This window comes from Littorina saxatilis, linkage group LG8 (genome assembly GCF_037325665.1).
Source record: "Littorina saxatilis isolate snail1 linkage group LG8, US_GU_Lsax_2.0, whole genome shotgun sequence".
Lineage (NCBI taxonomy): Eukaryota > Metazoa > Mollusca > Gastropoda > Littorinimorpha > Littorinidae > Littorina > Littorina saxatilis.
This window is the reverse complement of record NC_090252.1, coordinates 9,680,821-9,701,910: the sequence shown is the minus strand read 5'-3', so window position 1 is coordinate 9,701,910 and position 21,090 is coordinate 9,680,821. Positions and strand designations below refer to the sequence as shown.

The window sequence follows — 21,090 nt, the reverse complement described above, 5'->3', positions numbered from 1 at the left end:
TATGGCCGTAAGAGAACCTTCAGTGCAAGGGACAGGCTTGTCCTTCCTGTAGGCATCCTCTCTTAAACCAGCCAGTTCCGGTGAGACCGGAAGCACACAAGATGGCAAAGCAAAAGATTCGATCAAATTGACCGGAAACGGATTCAACCTGAAGTTATGCAAAGAGGAAGCAGGACGATCCCCCTCTTTCACAACCCAAGGCAACACTTCCTCCGGAACCTCACCATGCTGAGCCAACAGAGGAACCGGAGCGTGCCGTTTACCCCTAAGGGTAGATGCCATCTCCACAGCAACAGTTGGTGATTCCCGAAAGCGGAAGTGAGGCTTCGGCTCCCTCGCACACCGGAAATCATCAAGCGCCGAAAGGGGTGGGGCAAGATTCATCTTACTCTCCACCACCCCTTCCGGTAAGAACTTATGCGCCGCTTCCGCCGCCAGGGCCACCATGGCATACAGCTTGAAGGGCAAGTTCGGTTGGGCGTCCCCCGGAACAGAAGGAGCACCCTCGTCAGTATCTCCGTCCTGCTCTTGAAAGCAGTCCGGAAACTGACCCTCAGTCACCTTCATGTCCTCTGGGATTTGACCAAGTTCTGCAAGCGTGGCTGGTAACCTGGGCAAGTTGTTGCGTTGCCGCTGTCGTTGAATAGACCTTGTCATGGAAAACTTGCTGGGAAGACTTAGCACTGTAGCTTGAGATAATCCGTCGTGGACATCCGCCAGAATTTGACGAGTGGCATCCCGCGTTGTGTGTGCTTGGGACTTCATGCGATTTAAGGCCTTGTCAGCCTCCACTTTTGGAAGATTTGGGGCATGCTGATGGTCTCCGATCTCGTGTACTACCTCCCCATTCCTTGTATGTATCCTGGCTTTGCAGAGTTTTTGGTCGCATCTCCAAAAGAGCAATTCGGGATCATTCGAGCTCCTCTTGTCAAAGCGGAATGCATAACCGCCAACAGTCAATTTTTCTTTATTTCTTTTGCTCAGGTACGTTTCTGCCATCTTACCGCTAGTCTCAGTACAAGTGCTGTGGTTCTTCTTCTTCTTGGCGTTCGCAGAGGTTACACAATCAGTCCAGCACTGGTGATAAATGTTGTCGTTTTCTCCAACTCCTGTCGACTGCCGTATAATTTGGTCTGCAAGGGAGTTGGTGACGGCCACACTTCTTTTCGTTCCTCATCTAGTAAGGGACATCGCTGTAAGATGTGTTCCGCTGTTTGGTCCTCTTGACCGCAGGCACAGGTTGGTGATGGCGCCAGCTTGAACTTTCGGTTCATGTGAGCATTGAGCCTGTTGTGGCCAGTACGCAGCCTGATGAGGTTGACTTGCTGCTCTCTGGACATTGTGTGGTAGTCATCTCTGTTTGTCCTTGGCCTCATCAATGCCTTGATGATTGTCTTCTGCTCACTAAAGCTGACACTGTTTTCAGGTTGGTCTTCCACGGCTCCTTCTTTTGCCAGCTCATCTGCCCTTTCATTTCCTGGTATCCCACAGTGTGCTGGTATCCACTGGAGGACAACTCTTCTGGTTTGTCTGACCATCTGTAATGCTTTGGCCAGCTGTGGGAGTTTGTCGTTCTCTAGGGCCTGAAGGACTGAAAGGGCGTCCGAGAGGAAGACAACTTGGTAGCAAGGGTCTGCGGAGTCCTGAACGAAGGAGGCGGCCTGCATGAGAGCTTCTGCTTCTGCTTTATAGTTTGTGCAGTGTTTGCCAGTGGCAACGCTGGATGTAGCTGTATGTCCCCCAGGGAACTGGATGAGAATGCCTGCACCTCCATTGAGCACGGCGTTAGTTGCTGATCCATCGGTGTATACATGGATCCACGCCTCTTTTGGGTACTGTTCGTCGATCAGGGCTAAGGTGAGTGCCTGTCGAGCTGTGTCATTCTGATCTTCTCCTGAGGTAACATGTGGAACACTGGTGCAGATCTGGATGCCTGGTTTCTCTGTTGCCTTGGGGGTTTCCTCTTCTTCTTGAGTCAGAGGTAGAGTGTTCTGTGGAAGGACTTCCCTGTACTGTCGGGAAAGTCTCTTGCTCTCGTGTACAAAACTGCTCCGTTTAAGCCGGTTCTTGGTGAGGTTGCTCAGTCTGTGCTTCATGGGGTGGTCGGGTAGGCACTTGAGCTTCTCGGCCTGTACCATAGTCTTGGCTTCTCTTCTCTGACAGAGGGGTTGGATGGTGGTAAGCTTCTCCATTTCCTTGATGGGCGTGGATTTCATTGCACCAGTGATGAGTCGGAGGGCCTGGTTTTGCACACGGTCAAGGGTCTGCAGGTTTGTCTTGGCTGAGGTTGACCACGCTGTGGAGCCGTACTCGAGGTGGGGTCTGATTGTTCCCTGGTATACTGTCTTCAGTATCTTCTCGTTCGCTCCCCAGGTGGTACCTGCCAGCTTCCTGAGTATGGCTAGCTTGCGCCGGGCCTTCGTCTCTGCCTGTGCAATGTGTGGTTTCCAGGTCTGCCGCCTATCAAAGGTGACACCAAGGTACGTTGCTTCTTCATCCTCTCTCAGAGGAGTTCCACCAAGCTTAATGGTTCCGGCTTTCTGCTTTGGCGACAGTGTGAATAGGGTGGTGGAGGATTTCTCCTTGTTGATGGAGACGCACCAATCTTCTGCCCATGCGTTCAGCCTATCTGCCGCTTGCTGCATTCTGTAGGTGGCAGTACTTGCGTGCTCCTCCTTGCACCAGATCACAAGGTCGTCTGCGTAGAGAGCAGCTTTGATCCCCTTGGGCATCTCAGACACCAGATCGTCGATGAAGAGAAGGAAGAGTGTGGGGGAGAGGACTCCGCCCTGAGGGACGCCATGACGAAGGAGGAACTTCTTGCTTTTGGTCTGGTCGACGTTAACTCTTGCCCTGCGGTTATAGAGGTAAGAGCGAATCCACTGGTACATGTTGCTGGACACGCCTTTCCTCAGCAGTTTTACAAGGAGTCCATCTTTCCAGACCTTGTCAAAGGCCTTCTGAAGATCTATCCAGGTGACGAAGACCAGCTTCTGTTCCTGAAAGGCATCTTCAACTTCTTGCGCCAGGTAAGTGACCTGATCTTCAGTGCTGCGGAACTGTCGGAATCCAGCTTGCTCAGGGGCGAGGAGGTTCCTGGATTCCAGGTACCACCTGAGGCGCTCGTTCACAATTCTCTCCAGGGTCTTCACAACACAGCTGGTGAGGCTGATTGGGCGATAGCTGGTGGCCTTCTTTGGATCCTTCCCTTTTTTTAAGATGGGGATCATGATCGCTTCTCGCCAGAGTTGTGGTAGCGATCCTTCTTGCCAGCTGCTGTTGAAGACCTCGAGTAGCTTGTTCTCTGCTGCACTACCAAGGTGGGTTAGCATCTCGTTGGTGATGCCGTCTGGGCCAGGGGACTTCTTCGCCTTTGACTTTTTCAGAGCTGAGTGCAGCTCGTGGAGTGTGAGTGGTTGACTCATGGCGTCCACTGTCGACTGTCTGGCAGGTCTCTCTCTTTTCTCTCTTCTTGCTTCTCTCTGTTTCTCGGGGCTAACATGGAGGTTGCTCTCAGCTGCATAGCTTTCAGCAAATTGGTTGGCAGCATGCTTTCCAGTTAGCACCTTCCCGTTCTCTTCTAATGTGATCTTTCCTCTGCTGGTGTTCTCATCATTCAACTGCTTGGTGAGCCTCCAGAGCTTTCTGCCATCCTTCTCAAGGTTCAGAGAGCTTGTTTTCTCTTGCCAGCTTCTCCGTCTTGCCTGTAGCTTCTTTTTGAGAAATTTGGCTTTGGCTTCCTGGAGGCGGATGTTGTTGTTTTGTGACGGGTTGACTTCTGCTTCCCTTCTGGCGTCTGCCAGATCATCATCCAGTTCCTGCAATTCATTGCTCCAGTAGGGCTTATAGTCTCTCCTGGCACCCCTGGGAATGGACTCACGCGCTGCTCTGAGGATGCTCATGTTGAAGTCCTTCGCCACCATGTTGATGTCTCGACCCTCGACTCTGATGTCTTTGGTGAGTTCGCTGGTGCGGTGTCTAAAGAGGAACCAGTTCGCTCTTTTGTAGTTCCACCGTGGGAAGGAAGCTTCAGTGCAGGACTCCATGCCCAGGGTCAAAAAGACTGGCCGATGGTCACTTCCACCTAGCTGTTCTCCGACCTCTCTGCTGGTTAGCTGGTGCATGTCTTCCGTGCAGAAGGCTAGGTCAGGAGTTGATGTAGTGTGCCATCTTCTGGAGTAGAATGTAGGGCAGTCAAAGGGACTGTTCAAAAGGATGAGACCTTTGTCGTCCTGCCAGTTCTCCACCTCTTCTCCTCTCCGATCCAGGTGGTCATATCCCCAACTCTGTGAATGACTGTTGAAGTCACCCACCACGATGAAGTTGGAGGCCTTTGCAGGGATCGTGTCAAGGGCGAGGTGTCTATCATTGGGGCAGTAGAAGTTGACAAGATGGAATTCTGATGTCTTCGTCTGGATTCGAATCACCTGATATTCGGAGTCCTCCATGTGCGTTTCTATCAAACAGGCATTGATGTTGTTCCTGATGAGGGTCAGGATTCCTCCTTTGCTTCGGTCTGTTCTGTCGGACCTAAGGCATTGGTAGCCTCTCACTTTGAAGGACTTTTGGGGTGTCAGGTGCGTCTCCTGAATACAGCAGATGTTGATGTTCTTCTCATGCAGGATATGCTCCAACTCTGTCTTCTTGTTCAGGATACTTTCTGCGTTCCAGTGCATGACCTGAAAAGGTCGCTGCTGACTGGGTTTCTTCCTGGTTGTGGTGGTGCCAGTCACTTTCCTCCCGCGTCCCCTGGCGTGACAAGACGGACGGGAGGGACCTCCAGTAGTTGGGGCTGGGTCCCTTTGAGGCATGGGACCCGACGCTGCTCCACCCTGGGGGGTCCTCAATGGGCGAGCGCCATTTCCATCTGTGCTGGTTGATTGTGTCATCATTTGCGTAAGTGCGTGTACCCGTGGTTTGTTAGAATGCGCCGTGCGGCCCGGGTCCTCCGTCTTCAGCATTCGGGGTTTTCTGTCGGGGTTACCTCACCCTTAGCTCATGGCCCGTACGTCCTACCCTGAGAGCACAGGGGGGAGGATTTTCCGGGATCCCACCCGGAGCCAGTTTGGTCCGCGGCCGCAAGCGGCTGATCTCCATATCTGAAGACCGTTCCCCTATCCGCCACCCGGGGACGCGCTGGGTTGGGGGTGGTCGCCCCACTGAAAATCCCACACTGGGTTAAGAAAGATCAGCCTGTCCCAGGTGCTGTGGTTGAAACTAATACAGTGCTCTGGTCCTTAGCTGTGCGACAGCAATTCACATCGCCTATTCCGTACGTGTGAGTGACATCGATGTGTGAGTTCATTCTCACGCAGGTTACAGTTTGTGTGTGTGTGTGTGTGTGTGTGAGTTCATTTCTGTACGAGCGTACTCTGCTCCTTAGCTGTGCGACAACAGTTCACATCGCCTATTCCGTACGTGTGACATCCCATATAATAATAATAATAATAATAATAATAATAATAATAATAATAAGGTTATTTATAAGGCGCTTATCTTATGCTGCAGACTACAATAACTCTAAGCACACACTCACGTCTTTCGTGATACATATACTCGACCCGGCGCTCAAATGTGCGGCGCCGTAATGTGCGGCGCCGTAATGTGCGGCGCTGTAATGTGCGGCGCTGTAATGTTGTGGCGCTCAAATGTTCGCGCTCAAATGTTGGCGCTCAAATGTTGGCGCTCAAAAGACATGGAACCTGTTGGCGACGATCTCATGGGCTTTCCAAAATAGGGGCTGGTCGAAAGTGAGCACTGGAGTCGAGCCATGTCTCTTTGCTTCCTTCGCCGTAAACAGCAGTGTAGAGTGAATGCAAGTCAGATCACCAGGGATCATGTCGATCATTGGCAAGAAGAAAACACTTGACTTACCAGGGTGACGGTCGTTGTGGACAGCCTGCATCGTTCCAGACCATGAAGGTCTTGCAGGCTTCAGCGGCCACACCACCTTCCACAAGACATCAAGGTGTATAGATGGGTCAACAGCTCGCAGGTTTTCTAGTTCCCTGTATGTAGTGTTCCCAAAGTGAACTGCCTTTGACTGGAAATACACGATGTCAATTGTTCTCTTTTCTTTTGAATCTTTGGAGGTGACATTCCAACCTAGGAATAGGCGTTGTTCGTCGTGTTCCAGGAGTTGTGGTAGCAATCATTCCCATACCATGGAAAGAATTGTATCCATCCAAGGTACAGGAATTGTGATCCACATTGTCAGCCACGTATTGTAGAATCACATTCTTGGCACATCCTGGAATATCTGTACTTTGGGACACAGCTGCATTTGCCTCAAATCTCTGCACCTCTGTGTAGGAAGACGAGAAGCCCATCGCATTCAACACATCGATCAGATATCGGAAGCCAAAATGGTGGTGCATTTGGACTCCAAGTCCAATTTGAATTGGGGCGATGACAACCCTAGGTCGAGCTGCCTGGACAATTGCTTGTCCCACAGATGCAATTGTATTGTCAGCATCTTTTTCGCTGAAAATCAAACGCAGGAAAAGCTGAAGGGACTGGGGAACAAAGTCCAGGTTGTACGCCCCTGAAGAAATATCCTCTGATGTTGGATATTCCTTGTTTGTCATTGCAGAAGCAGATTTTATTTCATTCTTTATCAGTGCTGCAGCAGCTTTCACCAGCTTCAGTTTTTCACTTTCGTCGTCATTAGTCTTCGGAGAACTGTAGAAATCATGAAGAATGGATTTAGCTGTTGTGCGGAATGTTACAACATTAGACTTGCCCAGAATGTTCGCTATGATGATTTTTTCACCAAATCTCTCCAAGAGCTTTTCCTTCATCCATTTGGTGGTGTAACCAACCCCTCCACTGAACTCTTGCATTTTCTGCACAAGCTCTCCGATGGTGATCTGTTCGTCATCGTGGTTAATGAGATATTCTGCTGTTTTCTCAAAAGCTTCAAGTTTTTCAGTGTCCGGTGGTCTACCCACACTTCGGCTTGGAGCGTTTGTCAGTGCGTATGCACCTGGCTTGTCGTTATAACGTTTGGGAATTGACAGACCAAGCGCTCTGAAGTTACAGTTACAAGTTATATGGTACACAGCATCTGCTGCATGCAGGTCTCTTGCAAATTCAAGCTTTCCCTTGACGATATCTGCCCACTCATCATTTCTTTCGTCACATTTTTTCAAAATTTCAGTTTGTAAACATAATGTTCTGACTCTGTATGCCTCATCAGGTCCACGTGTTTTGGAAAGATTTACCCGAGTCCCACAGAAAAAGCAGCAACTTGCAAAGTCAAATCTGTGTTGCTTAGATCGTGTGCTTCGCTCTCCAAGCTCAGTCTTATCGGTATCTCTGTTTTGCTGTCTTAAGTCTTTCTCGATATTATTGTCGTTGGTGTAATCCCTTCGACACTCGATATGCACCCTTTGACCAACTGTAGGCTGAACGGTTCTGTTCTGTCTTCTCTGGTTCGAATCCTTGATTCCTTATTCAGCGCTGACTGACGAGACTCGCAGAGCCGGCCTCTTTTATTCCCTCTCCAAGACTCGGTATCCTCTGTGGGCTGGCTGTAAGGGAGGGGATGGGGGTATCTACAGGAAAGGTGGGGGTGGCTAGAAGGAAGGTGGGGTCACTGAGTACCTGCAACTTTGAGCTAGTAGGGCTCTCCCGCTACACCTTAATATCTTTACCAGGGGAATTATTTCCAGAGGCCTTTGGATGATGACAATTAAGCAATACAAATTATATTTATATACATCCAAAAGGTCAATTTTTAAAAATGTGCAAGCAATGTAAACTTACTGCTCTTCCTCATCTGGTTCATCGCCACCTTCCTCGTCTTCCTCCTCAGAGGAGTTTCTCTCATACATCAGATCATTGAAATCTTCATCCTGAATATAAAACAAAGGGACAGTTATGAATATCTCTCTCTCTCTCACCACAATTTTACAAAAAGTTAAACATTCGTATTCGTGTATTCTCTCTCTTTCTCTCTCTGGTTCATCGCCACCTTCCTCGTCTTCCTCCTCAGAGGAGTTTCCCTCATACATCAGATCATTGAAATCTTCATCCTAAATATAAAACAAAGGGACAGTTATGAATATCCCTCTCTCTCACCACAATTTTACAAAAAGTTAAACATTCGTATTCGTGTATTCTCTCTCTCTCTCTAAAGTATACAAAACCATAACCCTTTTCTGATTCCTATTTACATTATGTACGTCTGTAAGTAACAATAACCTTGTCAATTTTACTATCTATATTATGTGCGTCTGTATTAAGTGTTTGTATAAGGGACAGGTTGTAAGATTAGGCTTTGCCTAAAACCTCTATCCTTTGGTAATAAAGTTCAGTCTCTCTCTCTCTCTCTCTCTCTCTCTCTCTCTCTCTCTCTCTCTCTCTCTCTCTTACATTGAAAACAAAGGTGTCGAGAGTTGTGCCCCTTACCGTGAACAGCACCCAAAAGAAAAATTATTTCCAAGGAAAGGTTTTGATTTTTAAAAGCATAATGTATGTATCGCAAAACATTTTTTATGACCAAATATTGAATTTTTACTTACGCTCATGTGCTCGAAGTCCATTTGTAGACCAGTGAACGACTTTCTTCCAGTGTACACAAAACTGGCAGGCGTGCTTGGATGACTTTTTACCGAAACCTAACAGTTGTACCGGATATGGCAATAGGTAGCAAGTTTTAACACATTCTTTTTTAGGTTATTCCTGGAATTGACCCCTTAGACGTCTGTTCTTGTTTTGGTTACGAGTGAATGCAGCAAATTCTGTCACCGTTGTTTGGTGATGCACTGACCCTTTCTATTATATTCACTAAAGTTAGGTAAAACTTCATTCGTTTGTTGCAAGTAGACATCTCAAGGTCATCTCTTGACACAGCCGTCAGGGAAATGGCGACTAAAGACCATGTGTTGCGATTGATGTAACATGTGTGCAAAACAAGATAGGGATTAGCGATGGGGAAGTTTGACGCTTTTGCCGGGGAACACACTCTTATAGGCAATGAGGGTAATTTGTAAAGCTGCTCCAGAATGTTTTGCAGAAAGTGAAATGTAATGCGGTTTTTCGTGATAGTTTTTTTTCTCTCTCTCTTTATTTTGTCTTCGGTTGCTTTGGAAAGGGGTTTGCTCATCCGTGAGCCCTGTAGAGCCGACCGGAAGTTACCCCAGCCGAAGTCGAACGTTGAATGACTCAGTGAGGTGCGCGCAAGCAGTGTAGGTCAGGATTCAGGCCGCCTTCGAATTTGGTACACAGTTCTGTGCAGCGTTGGCGGCTATTTTTTTAACATCCACCCTCCACCTTTTTATGAATAGACCACAGCTTTAATGGAATAAAAATGACAAATGTACGGTACCTGTTTTCCTTCTCATGGTTGTGTGTGTCAGCGTGTGTGTTGGATGCATGCTTTACTTTGTTTAACAGACATGAATTGAACTCACTCGTATTTTACACACCAAAAAAGGCCCACTGGTATAAAACCCAAAGTTTCACACACTTTCACTCGTACTGAAGACATGGCGAAACGAAACGCTGGTCGCCCTAAAGGGTCCAGAGGCTCATACAGACAATCACTACAACCAGATGAAATTCTGACATGCCGCCCAAAGGACTGATCAAATCCATTTAATTTGTACAGGTTGATGGAGTCGTCCAATGAAGGAATCGTCAGGTGGCTCCAGGATAATGGCCTTCTGAAATGTCATGTAGAGTGTGACAGATGCCACACACTCGGCAAGGTCCAGAAAAGAACCTCGGCCATTGATGGGCTGGTATTCAGATGTACCAAAGGCCACGAGAAAAGTCTCCGATTGTAATTGTCTTTTTTCAGCGGATCACATCTCTGTTTTCAAGACATCCTTGAATTTCCCAAAAGCTACCTTGAAGGGCTGTCTCTGTACCAGTGTGCCCAACGAAGTTGTATGGCCTACCAAAGCACCGCGGTAGACTTGGGTTCTTTCATGAAAGAGCTATTTAAAGCTATTTAAAGATTAGTGTCTAGGACTCTTCCAGGAATAAAATTCCAAGGGGAAATTGAAATAGACGAAAGCTCGTTCGGAAGGCGCGTAAAACAACACAGAGGCAGACCCCTAGGCATGACTGTCTGGGTCCTGGGGTTGGATGAGAGAGCCACGAACCGGTTAATTCTCTACCCCGTAGAGGACCGAACCGCTGACACTCTCATGAAGGTCATCAAACGGCATGTTGTGACTGGCTCAACCATCTACACTAGATGGTTGGGCCAGTTACAACAGCCTGTCGCGATATAACCTTGAACGGTTGAAAACGACGTTAAAACACCAAAAAAAGAAAGAAAGAAAGTTACAACAGCTTTAACGACGAAGGTTATTCACATTTTAATGTGATGCACAAGCATACGTTCCGACAGACCTACCAACACTTAGAGACAGGACAAATAAAAGTCGTCCACACAAACCAAATCGAAGGGGCGTGGAACCACGCGAAAAAAAAGTTCAAGGCCGTGAGCGGGACGGTCCTCTCGCAGTTCGAAGGATACCTGGCTCAGTTCATGTGGCATAATCACATGCTGGGATCCGTATACGAAGCTTTCTTTGAGCTGGTGAGGAACATCTACACATCTACACAAGAGGCCGACTACTCCTACACCACGCCCCTGTTCGACACGTGGCAGATCCACGACGTCACAGAATGTGACGAAACTGTCGTGGTGCCCGTGGACCACAGCCAGCTTCAGTCAACGGCAGAAGAAAAAGTATGGGCGAAGAAAGCACACTGACTTTGTATCACACACACTCACACACACACACACACACACACACACACACACACACACACACACACACACACACACATGCGCATATTCGCACTCAAACCCTTACAACATATACATGATATTCTTTCCATCACTAGTTTCAATTAAATTACATGTATTCACACTTTACGTAAAACACATTCTGTTTGAAGTCATGGAAACATTATTTCAATTCTAGGATCCAGCGACACTTCATGAACCTGGCCCAACCACCCAGGAACAAGAAGACGATGAACGTCTGCCCACACTGAACAGACGTCGCCGTCTCCCGACTCTTGTAAGTAGAATGTAATGGAGGGACACACACACACACACACACACACATACATGCAAAAGCCACAAACTGGGTTTATTTTCAAATTTTGGTCAACTCGGTTCCAGCAGTTCCACTGCAACAAGAATTTTTCAGATGAAGCAGTAGATCAATTAGCACCTTGTGATTCAAGAAATCACCAGATTTTACGATTATAACGGTGTGTGTGTGAACAACGTGACCTCAACCAAGTGGGTTCCTTTTGACATCTGGGTTCATTGGTACACAAACCTGCTGGTTAAACTAACAAACCGGGTTTCAAACCCAGTTGTCTGTGTGAGAACCCAGTTTGTCTGTGCGAGTCACAGTAGTGGATATTATTGCCTCTATGTCCCATTCTTGTGCATAATTACATCAACATGGCCTTGTACAGTGGAACCCGCTAATTGTCAACTCTCTTATAGTAATTTTTGCTTATAGTGAACAGGTTTCAGTTTCCAATGGATTGACTGTATGATACGAATCAACCCTTTTATAGGGAAATTCTTCTTACAGTGAACAACTTCCCCTTTCCATTGGAATTCATAAAAAGAGGGTACCACTCTTGTATATCGACTCACGTGGAAACACGTGGAAGTGAATATTTTTCATGTTTACTTTTTTTTTGTAAACGAAAAGAAAATATCTAACAAAGTTGAGGTAGGCAGAAATCCTGAAAAAGTTGTTTTTTTAGTTAGCATATTTTCCTTGTTTTTGTCAACATTATCCTGTTTGTTTTACTGTGCAGTTTGGCATGACAGTGGCAGATTTATGTTTGATTCGCCCATATTCACGCACATTTTACCAAGTATATAACTCAAGATGTAAATTGACCAACTTGTATATTAACACTTTCAACCAATAATGCAAAACATTAACTCAAACACTTATGAAGCTACTCAACTCAACTAAACATTATTCAACCTTTACGCAAATTTACATGGTTGTCAAAATGTTTATGTATTGTAATTTTTATTATTATTTCATTACTTTGAACATCTACGCCAAATCTAAAAAAAAAAAAAATCCCTAGTACAAAATACAAGTACACAGAAAAATATGAAGAACATAGAATATAAGGAAAACAACCATAATCAACCGACTCCTCAACTACAGCATCAGCATCATAAGACAAAACAAGCAAAGTACACCACAACAAGAAAATGTACTAAACAAGAACATACATACGCACACAGCCTGAACACAGTTGCAGTCAGACAATGCAAACAGACATAACATGGCTATGCATGAATAGTAAGTATAATACAAGATGAGACAACTATATAACAATATATATAACAAACATATATAATATCTGTACAAACAGTAAGCATAATACAAGATGGGACAATTGCAACTATGGTCAAAGCACCCACAGAGTCACTGACAATATACTCAAAATGGAGGACACATGCACGCGTAGATTAGATGGAGAAAAACAAATAAAAAAACAAAACAAATTCATGGCACAGTTCTCAGAGTTAAGCGAAGAAACACTCCATAGGTGCAGCATATAATGTAAACAAACAAAAAGCAAAGAATCCAATAACAAAAAAATAAAAATATTAAGAACCATCAAAATGCAGAAGCAATAATACTTGCATGCATTTATAATAATAATAGTACTGATAAAAACAATAATAGCGATAACAATAACAGGGAATTTATGTGGCATGATACCTTACAACAAAATTAAAAACCCAACTACAACACAATACTTTTTTTGATTTATTTATCTGTTGTTTAACATAACATGGGTACAAACAGTAAGCATAATATCGTCGGTGGAAGTCGGATACCTCGTAACTCACTTTTGGTGCGAAAACGGACTTTCGCGCCTTCTAATTCATTATTTTTTTACCCATCTTTCTGTCAAAACCTTGTAACTGCACCTTTGTATGAAGTGCGTTTATCCTTGTGTGACGAAACCTCGTATCGCTCTTACCGCCTTGTAACTGCACGTCTCTTTCAGTGTGTAGTATCAGAAACCTCGTATCTGTGCATGAGTGTTCGTTATTTTAATGTGGCAAGTAATTATCCGTATAACACAACTCCTGAAGAGGTAACCTATGCACTAACGCAAACCAATCACAGATTTGCAATGAACTGATTTTTTAAAACAGTTTTTCTTGATTTTCTCAAAACTGCAAAAAATGAGATACGAGGTATCCGACTTCCACCGACGATATAAGATGAGATAACTATAATCAAAGCACCCAGTCACTGACAATATACTCAAAATGGAGAAGGACACATGCATGCGTAGACTAGATGGAAATAAAAAAGGGGAAAAACAGACACGGGCACATCATACAAGGTAAACAAACAGAAAGCAAAGAATTCAATAAAAAAAAATTAAGAACAATCAAAATGCAGAACAGAAGTAATAATATAATAACAACAATAATAATAGCGATAACAATAACACAACAGCGAATTCACGCTAGATCTGATGAGAAGAGGACAGAGAGGGAGATCAGAGTAACATCCGTATAACATATGTCCATCTTCAGTCGACATACTCTTCCCACTTACACATCCAAATGGAAATCCATATGCTCGCGCACTCAAGCACACATTCAAGCCCACTAATGCCTGTCTTCTAAGCTTAAAAAAATGATGTACGGTAAACGCCGCAAAGCAGTACAGTAATACAAAAAGCACCAAACAATACATGTAGTAATACTTAATAATACAATACCACAACAGAAGACAATAATAATAATCACATAAAACTGATAACAGTTCATAAAGCATCCTTACAACCCTCAACACCCCCACCCCTGTCTTATTTCGCAACTGTATGACAAACCACAAGCATCCTGCCAAGAATCCCCCCCCCCCCCCCCCCCCCCCCACAAAAAAAAAAAAAAAAAATCTTTGCGCAAGAAGTCCATGATACATTTCAACAATATTAAAAACTCAAGAACCAGCAAAAACCACAATACAATACTTTTTCATTTTTTTCAGCTGGGAACAGACCGCACAGTGCCATCCACATACACAGTACTATCAACAAATAGCAGCAGACGAAAAGCACTGTACTAATACAGGGACGTATATCAGACCCTGTGATATACGTCCCTGATTAATAATAGTACCAATAGTCAAACATTTGCTAACCCCACAACCACGTTTACAAAACTCCGGTCCATAGAACAGGCCACACACTCATATCCATACATGTACACACAATTAGTACATCATTAAATGTGCACCTTTCCCCCGTAGCACACTGCATCACCATGAACAGCGCCGGGGGAAAAAAGATGCTTGTGAGGTCAGGCACAATACTGAGCAAAAAGTACAAAATGAATGGTAGCCACTTTCTGGATTTTTTTTTGCCAAGAACTGTTTTCTTCTGGTTGTTAATGTTGTTGTATTGTGATTAAAAAGAGAATAAAGAATTAATATCATTTTACAGATTATTTTTTCTGTTGATGGTTATTTTGTTTTTGATTATTTTCCATTGAAAATACAACTTAAAATGGCCACTGAAACCTGACAAAAATGAGTGGTCTTGTTTGAGAAAGCACAATGGTAAGTGAAGCAGTTTGTAGTGTCATGTTTGTATTTATTTTGGTCAAACTAAGTGTATTTAACAATTAGATATGCTGATTTTCTTTCTTTACCGTATAATGTGTCGTTAGCGTGGACGAAAAAATTGCATTCTGTAAGTAATGCTTCGTGTCTCACTTCACACGCTGATCTAAGTCCATACCATCATCATATCTTTCACATGCAACTCGATATTTCCACTGATAATTGGAAGTTACTGAATAAAATGACACAATCTAGCACAAATAAAAGCAATCAAAAGACCTAGCGTTGTGAAAGAATGTGTGAAAGGCAATATCCGACGTTTTGCGTCACTGCATTACTTACGTTTTTGCACTTCCAAAATCTAACGCGAAGTCGACACAGGCACACGAACGAATGTCAATCGACTCAATGCACTGCGGAAATTTCCACAGATTAAGAATAAATGGCCTTCACCTTTCCCACAATGCATTGAGAGGAGGTGTTTTGACCTAGAAGTTGTTCGTGTCTTTGGCGTTTCGCGCAAACTTACGACATCTCAAAGAGTTTTTCAGACAGACGAACTTCAAGAATCATCGATCCCTAATTGATTTTGCTGTATTCAGTTGAGTTACCCAACAGGCAACTACTTTTGTTCATGTTTTATGCAAAATCACCAGCATTTGTTTAAATTGATGCTGAACTTAGTGGATTTCGTTCGTCATTCTCGCCACTCTGCCGACATTTCTTGGTGTCTTTCAATACGAACGTCAGGAAAATTTGACCTTTTCTTGAACCAAAGTTTATATTTTTGTGATTGACTTAAAGTTTCTTCGAGTTAGTGTGGCTTGTTTTAGATTACGTTCGTATTTCTGACACCATTTTCGTTTCGTGTCACTCGAACCAACGCAATCAGCAATTCCGTTCATTGTGGTAGATGGCAGATACAATGTAAATCAAAACATGTTTATGTATGTTATCTGCTACAGAAAACAGAAAAAGAAAACAAGCGAATAAGAAAAATAATCAGTTGTGAAACGATGATAATTGATGATGTTGGTAATGTTGGACACAACAATTCAGGTGTCAAAAATAACTTACGTAATAATTTTCAGACTTTGCCTGTAACTGTGAATATTTGCCATTGTTGCAATGAATCGAATGAGTGAGATCATTTCAAACTGTATCAGGAACCTCTTACACACCAGACTAGATTTCAAGAGTACTAGAATTCAAGCATAACAGACTTCACAATTTTGGTGTCTTCATAACTTACGCTTGGTGTCTTCATAACTTACGCTACATCTGATTCACTTGCCATATTATTTTCAGGCCTTCACTTTTGTTTTCAGTTGTGTTGCATGGTCTACCAGAAAGGTGATCAATTAAATCAGCAGCATTACAATGCTGCCTAATCTTGTTCTTGTAAAAAAGTGATGGACTTGCCAAATGATGTAAGTAATGGTGTCTTCACAACAACTATTTCTTGCTCAATTGATTTACACAAAATGTAGGTGCTGTCTGGCTGGATTTTATGGATAAAATGTAACTCAAACACTAGACAAAATCAAAGATTCCAAAACTTTTAACTTGATAGAAATATCTTGCAGTTGGTGTCCATCAAGTACTTACATCATTGTCCATGCATACCTATGATTGACGATCAATAGAGGAAAGAGACATGAAGGCAATTATGTTTTGACTTTTATTTCCGGTAAAGCTGTGTTTTAGCTCCCATTACAATCATAGACTTTTCCATCTGAGCATTTTTTATTTTTGATGCTCATGTCAGAATTTCATTGCTCAGTATTGTGTCTGTCCTCTTGTGTAAGGATTGTGTGTGTGTGTGCAGGGTACGACAAAGCTGAGGAACAATTTCAATTTTTTTCACTTTTTAGTTTTACAGACAGGCATTTTCAAAATTGCGGACATATTTTCTTCACACACATGTATTTATTTATTATTTAATTACAGGTATGAAAATTTAATCCAAAATGACTTTTAGAAGTAAATGTTTTAAAGAAAAGTGGTGCATTGTCTTGAAGCTCATGCAATATCAGGCATAATCATTGAAATTTGATGTATTATTACACCAGTCTCCGTTATAGTGACCAATTAAATGTCACTGTGTCTTAGATTTATGTGATTGATGTGTATTGATCCACGTTTGTAGACTGTACTTTGCCTAATGACAAGGTTATTTTGCTGGGTAGTTTTAGTGGTCGTCCTGTGCCATTTAGTGTAACTTTTCAGTATAACTTTGACTCACACTGTGCAGTTGTCTTGTTTTACTATTTTTAAAAATGTGTACTGTCGGCCTTATTTTCAATTGAAATAAAGTGACTGTGTATTCTTGTAAAGCAGTGTCTAGGTGTTGTTCTGTCTGTATGCCACTTTCATGAGACTCGCTGGGAAGGTACAGGCCGACAAAAAAAAGAAATACACAGGCCGACAAAAAAGAAATACACTTGTTTATTGACGTATGACGAGCTGTGGTCATGCACAGGCCAGTGTACTTCCAACATTTTTGGTGGCAAAAAAACAACAACCCCAAAGGGTATGCCACAATAAATAAATCTTTTTTCACTAACAACATTTTTTTGCTTGCTACACGATGTTTGTACACCTGCGGTTCAGTGGATTCAAAACCAAAACGATTACGTCTGTTCGGTTAGAAGGGAGAGGGTCTAATATTAGTGTCAAGAGCCTTACTACGTTTGAAAATGTTAAAATACTAATTTCTTGCAACGTGTGTGGATTCCAAGCGTACCAGTTGGGAGGATACTTAATTTTTAGAGTATGCAAAGGTGGCAAACGTTCCAGGAGTAGTGGGATAGCGAGAAATTATATTATGGATGTATGTATGGATGTTTTATGCTGCAACAATAAAAGATGCCTCTTATTACAGCAGTCAATGTTTCCATAGTAACGGTAGCTTTCACCAAGACATGTACTGATTTTTTTGCGCCAAGTACTACCTGCACAGTCATACTTATCATAAACACTAACTTTTACCAGTAAACTACTGATTTAGACCTGAGCCTCCCCCGTCCCCTTAACTCTTACCAGTTCACTCAGTAAGGCATCGTATATAGACATTCGATGGTACTTCAGAGGCTTCTGTTTCAAAACTGGTGCACTTTAGTACAATTCTAATGTTACCAGTTTCAAGCTTGACCTTCTGAGGAACCATTGTAGCAAGAACTAAAAGTTTACATTGTAATTACATGTGCTGTGCTTTTTTTTCTGACGTCACTAACGCATTGAATTAGTTGCCGTGATATTGATGTCCATGCCTTTGTGACTAATGCTATGTTTCTTAAAAAGATGAACAACCTGGGAGGTTTTGGCGATACGGTCGCCTCAAACAATGTATTAGTGGTCAGCAGTTCACTTTTGGTGATAATCTGTCCAAAGATAAGATGAGTATAGAACTTTTTGCAAGGTGCCCTATGTGACTGATGATTCAGTGTTGACAGATAACTTGGAGGGCGCATTAATTTATTTTCTACGCCATATGCGCAATAGAACGTTCTATGTTTCACCCCCTCAGTCACCTTGAACCATTTCTAGACTAGCCTGTGTAAGTTTCGTTAATTTCGGGCACCTGCTGTGGCTCTCTTAGCCTAAAAGCTGTCCGCTATCGAAAAAAAGACCGAGGGTTGAAGGTTAGCGCGTAACGGTTTAGTTTAATTATTTACAGTAAAATTCTAAAAAATGTAAATGCAGATTGTCAAGGACACATAAGAGCAGACATATGATAAGAAAATAAGAGAAATTGTGTGATAATGAAAAAAATTCCTTCATAGTGATGTTCAGCCAACAGAGAAAAAGGCAGGAAATCGCCACCAGATTTTGCATTGTTTTAATAGAATGAAACATGTGATTTCAACTTTTCGGTTTCATGTTTTTATGTTTTGAATTCAGTATTCAATATTCTTTCAAACAGTATATATTTTGTTAGTTTTTCTTCTATTCTTGCGGTTCAAGTTTGGCTTTGAAGTATGCAAGTGATAACACGTAAAGGGAAAACCCCAAAACCCGAGAACTGTTAAGAGTTAAGTTGGTCGTCTTAGGAATCCCACAACTGTCAAAACGTCGTACCTGAACACATACTTTGGAATAAATTGAATGACTTCTTACTTGTGCATCAGGTGTCACTTTTATACATAGTCCAGAAGGTAAACCGAGGTCGAAAACAGGTCAAAATGCGGACAATATCAGGCCTGATAAGTAACATCCTTCGTTGCTAACAAAAACTTGCTTGTTGGTGCTACAGTGGATCCCGCTTACAAGAGCCACATCCGTCCAATAAACGACTCCTATAAGCGGAGGGCAAGCAAAAAAGCTCAGCAACGTAATTTCTCTTTTAGAGATTAATAAAGTTTATTGTTTTGTATTGTATTGTAAGCGGGAGGAAATGAGCATGCCAAAGAAGAAAAGTCCCAGCCCCTTTGGCTCTTATAAGCGGGATCCGGGAGGGCTCTTGAAAGCTGGGGCTCTTATAAGCGAGATTCACTGTATTTGGAGGGTCACTACGGTTTGTACTGGTCTAAACGGTCTGCAGGAGTATTTGTGGAGAGGGAGTCCTTGCACTCAGTTTGTCTTCAAATAGTTGTAAACCCAGTACTTAATGTCTTTCCAGGATCGGTGCCTGAGTGCCACTGGCTCTGCCTCCAAAGCGGACTCAGCATCTTCTTTCTTTGGGATACGATTCATGGTGATGCAGTGGGCAAGCTGCCTGTGGACAGCATTTTTTTCTTCTTTTGTCCAGTCCCTTCTTTTTTGGACTGTGCGCCTTGTTTTCTTTGTGTACCGTCGTTCAATCTGCAAGGTTTTTTTCTGACTGCCCTGTGGAGAAACTCGTTTGTTGCAAGTCTGAGAATCTTCTTGTGATTTCTGTTTGCTGCCCTCAATTGATTTCTCTTCTTCCGAATCTGAACTGTCAACATCAATGTCTTCGTCTTCATTGCTAGGCAAATCCTTCAGATTCACAGATATCCCTTTGTTCACTCTGAACAGGAAACTTGCGACTTTCGATTTTTCAATGACTTCAAGCGGTTGGCGATATATGCCCCTGTGCACCCGAATGTCATGGCCTAAAAATGTGGCCAACTGATCCTGATTGAATTTCGAAATTGCCATTGCTTGGCTGAGCGTTGCCAGCTGTTTGCGCAAATGTGTGGCAGTGAAAAGACATGTATCTGAGACCTTGGCTTTGACAGCATAGTCTTTGATAGCCTTTGTCCCCCGATACGGTTTTTCTCCTGATTCTGAGACAAAAAGGTATTGACTGACTAACCCCAGCAGTCCTCGAATAGCAAGCAGTCGCTTGATGCTCTCTACCATCAGTGGCGTCAACAGAATTGGCACCGGCCTGTTAAACTTGCCCCTGATCTCCACACGATGCAACACTTTCACCAGCTTTTTTTCTGAGGCTGTCAGGTTCTGGAGTACAAGAGGATCAGGAGTCGACATTTTTGAATTCCTAACCTTCTCAAAGTCTTTAACTTTCATCCGTTGAACTTCACCCCCACGCTTGCGGTTGAACACCGTGACACTGACCAGAACTGCTTTGGCCAAAACTGGATAATCTTCAGATTTGAGATCTTTCTCCACCAGGAGATTCACCTTTTCCACGTCGTCCAATGAGGGTAGCAGTTTCGGTTTGTTCATTCTTGCCCGCTGGACAGACTGGTTTGCAGATGCTGATACACGATCAAACCAATCACTTTCAAAAAGAGATTCAAATCTCTGGCTTTTGTCCAAAGACTCCTTGTCGTTGTTTTTTATTGCCTCAGCTCTGGCAATCTGATTGCATTTCCTCAAACTGTGCCCCACTTTCAACACTAATGACCCTTTCTTGCACATGTTGGAAGAACCACTGTATTGGCCAAGACTGCGAACGGCTGCTATCAAAACATCGAAATGTTCAGGATCCAAAGCCTGCGACAGTCTGGAAATGTTCATGTGTGTGTTCTGTCTCAAAACCTGAACAAGCCTGGCGAGTTCTCGAAGACGTGAACTGACTTGAGCTGAAGTATGTTCTTCAGTGTCTCTTCTCATGAAAACTCTTTCACCATACTTCAATATGAGAGAATCCCCCTTGACGATCCTGGCAATGTCGTCATCTCTCATTCTTGCAATCACTGCCTTGAAGAAGCCTTCACTCACGTTTTCAGGCAATGGCAGCAGCATCCGTCCTACAAAGGAACACTGTCCCCTCTTCATTTTTTTCCCATCAACTTTCTGTGCACAGCGTGTTTCATGTCTGGACAAAAAGTGTTTTTGATACAATGCTTTGCAGTGTGGACAAGCCAAATAGTCAGACTGGGCTCTGTTGCTCTTTTGTTGTTGGTACTTTAGAATTAAATTTGCTTCCTGAGAACCCTTCTGTTTATTGGATAGCACTCGCACGTTGTGATTAAAGTCTCCTTGATCCTGCAGTTGAATGAATGCCTGTCTGCGTTTGGGGTCACCTTTTTTCAGTGCTAGGATTTGGGCAACCTGT

The 21,090-nt window shown here is 43.4% G+C and overlaps 1 protein-coding gene across 1 annotated transcript; it reads left to right on the top strand.

The window, feature by feature from the left end:
* Positions 1-9,544: 9,544 nt before the first annotated feature.
* On the top strand, positions 9,545-10,747 carry LOC138974497 (uncharacterized). The gene is made up of 2 exons (XM_070347215.1): positions 9,545-9,787; positions 9,977-10,747. The coding sequence occupies exons 1-2, from the start codon at positions 9,618-9,620 to the stop codon at positions 10,242-10,244; spliced, it is 438 nt and encodes a 145-aa protein (XP_070203316.1). The 5' UTR covers positions 9,545-9,617; the 3' UTR covers positions 10,245-10,747.
* Positions 10,748-21,090: the final 10,343 nt, after the last annotated feature.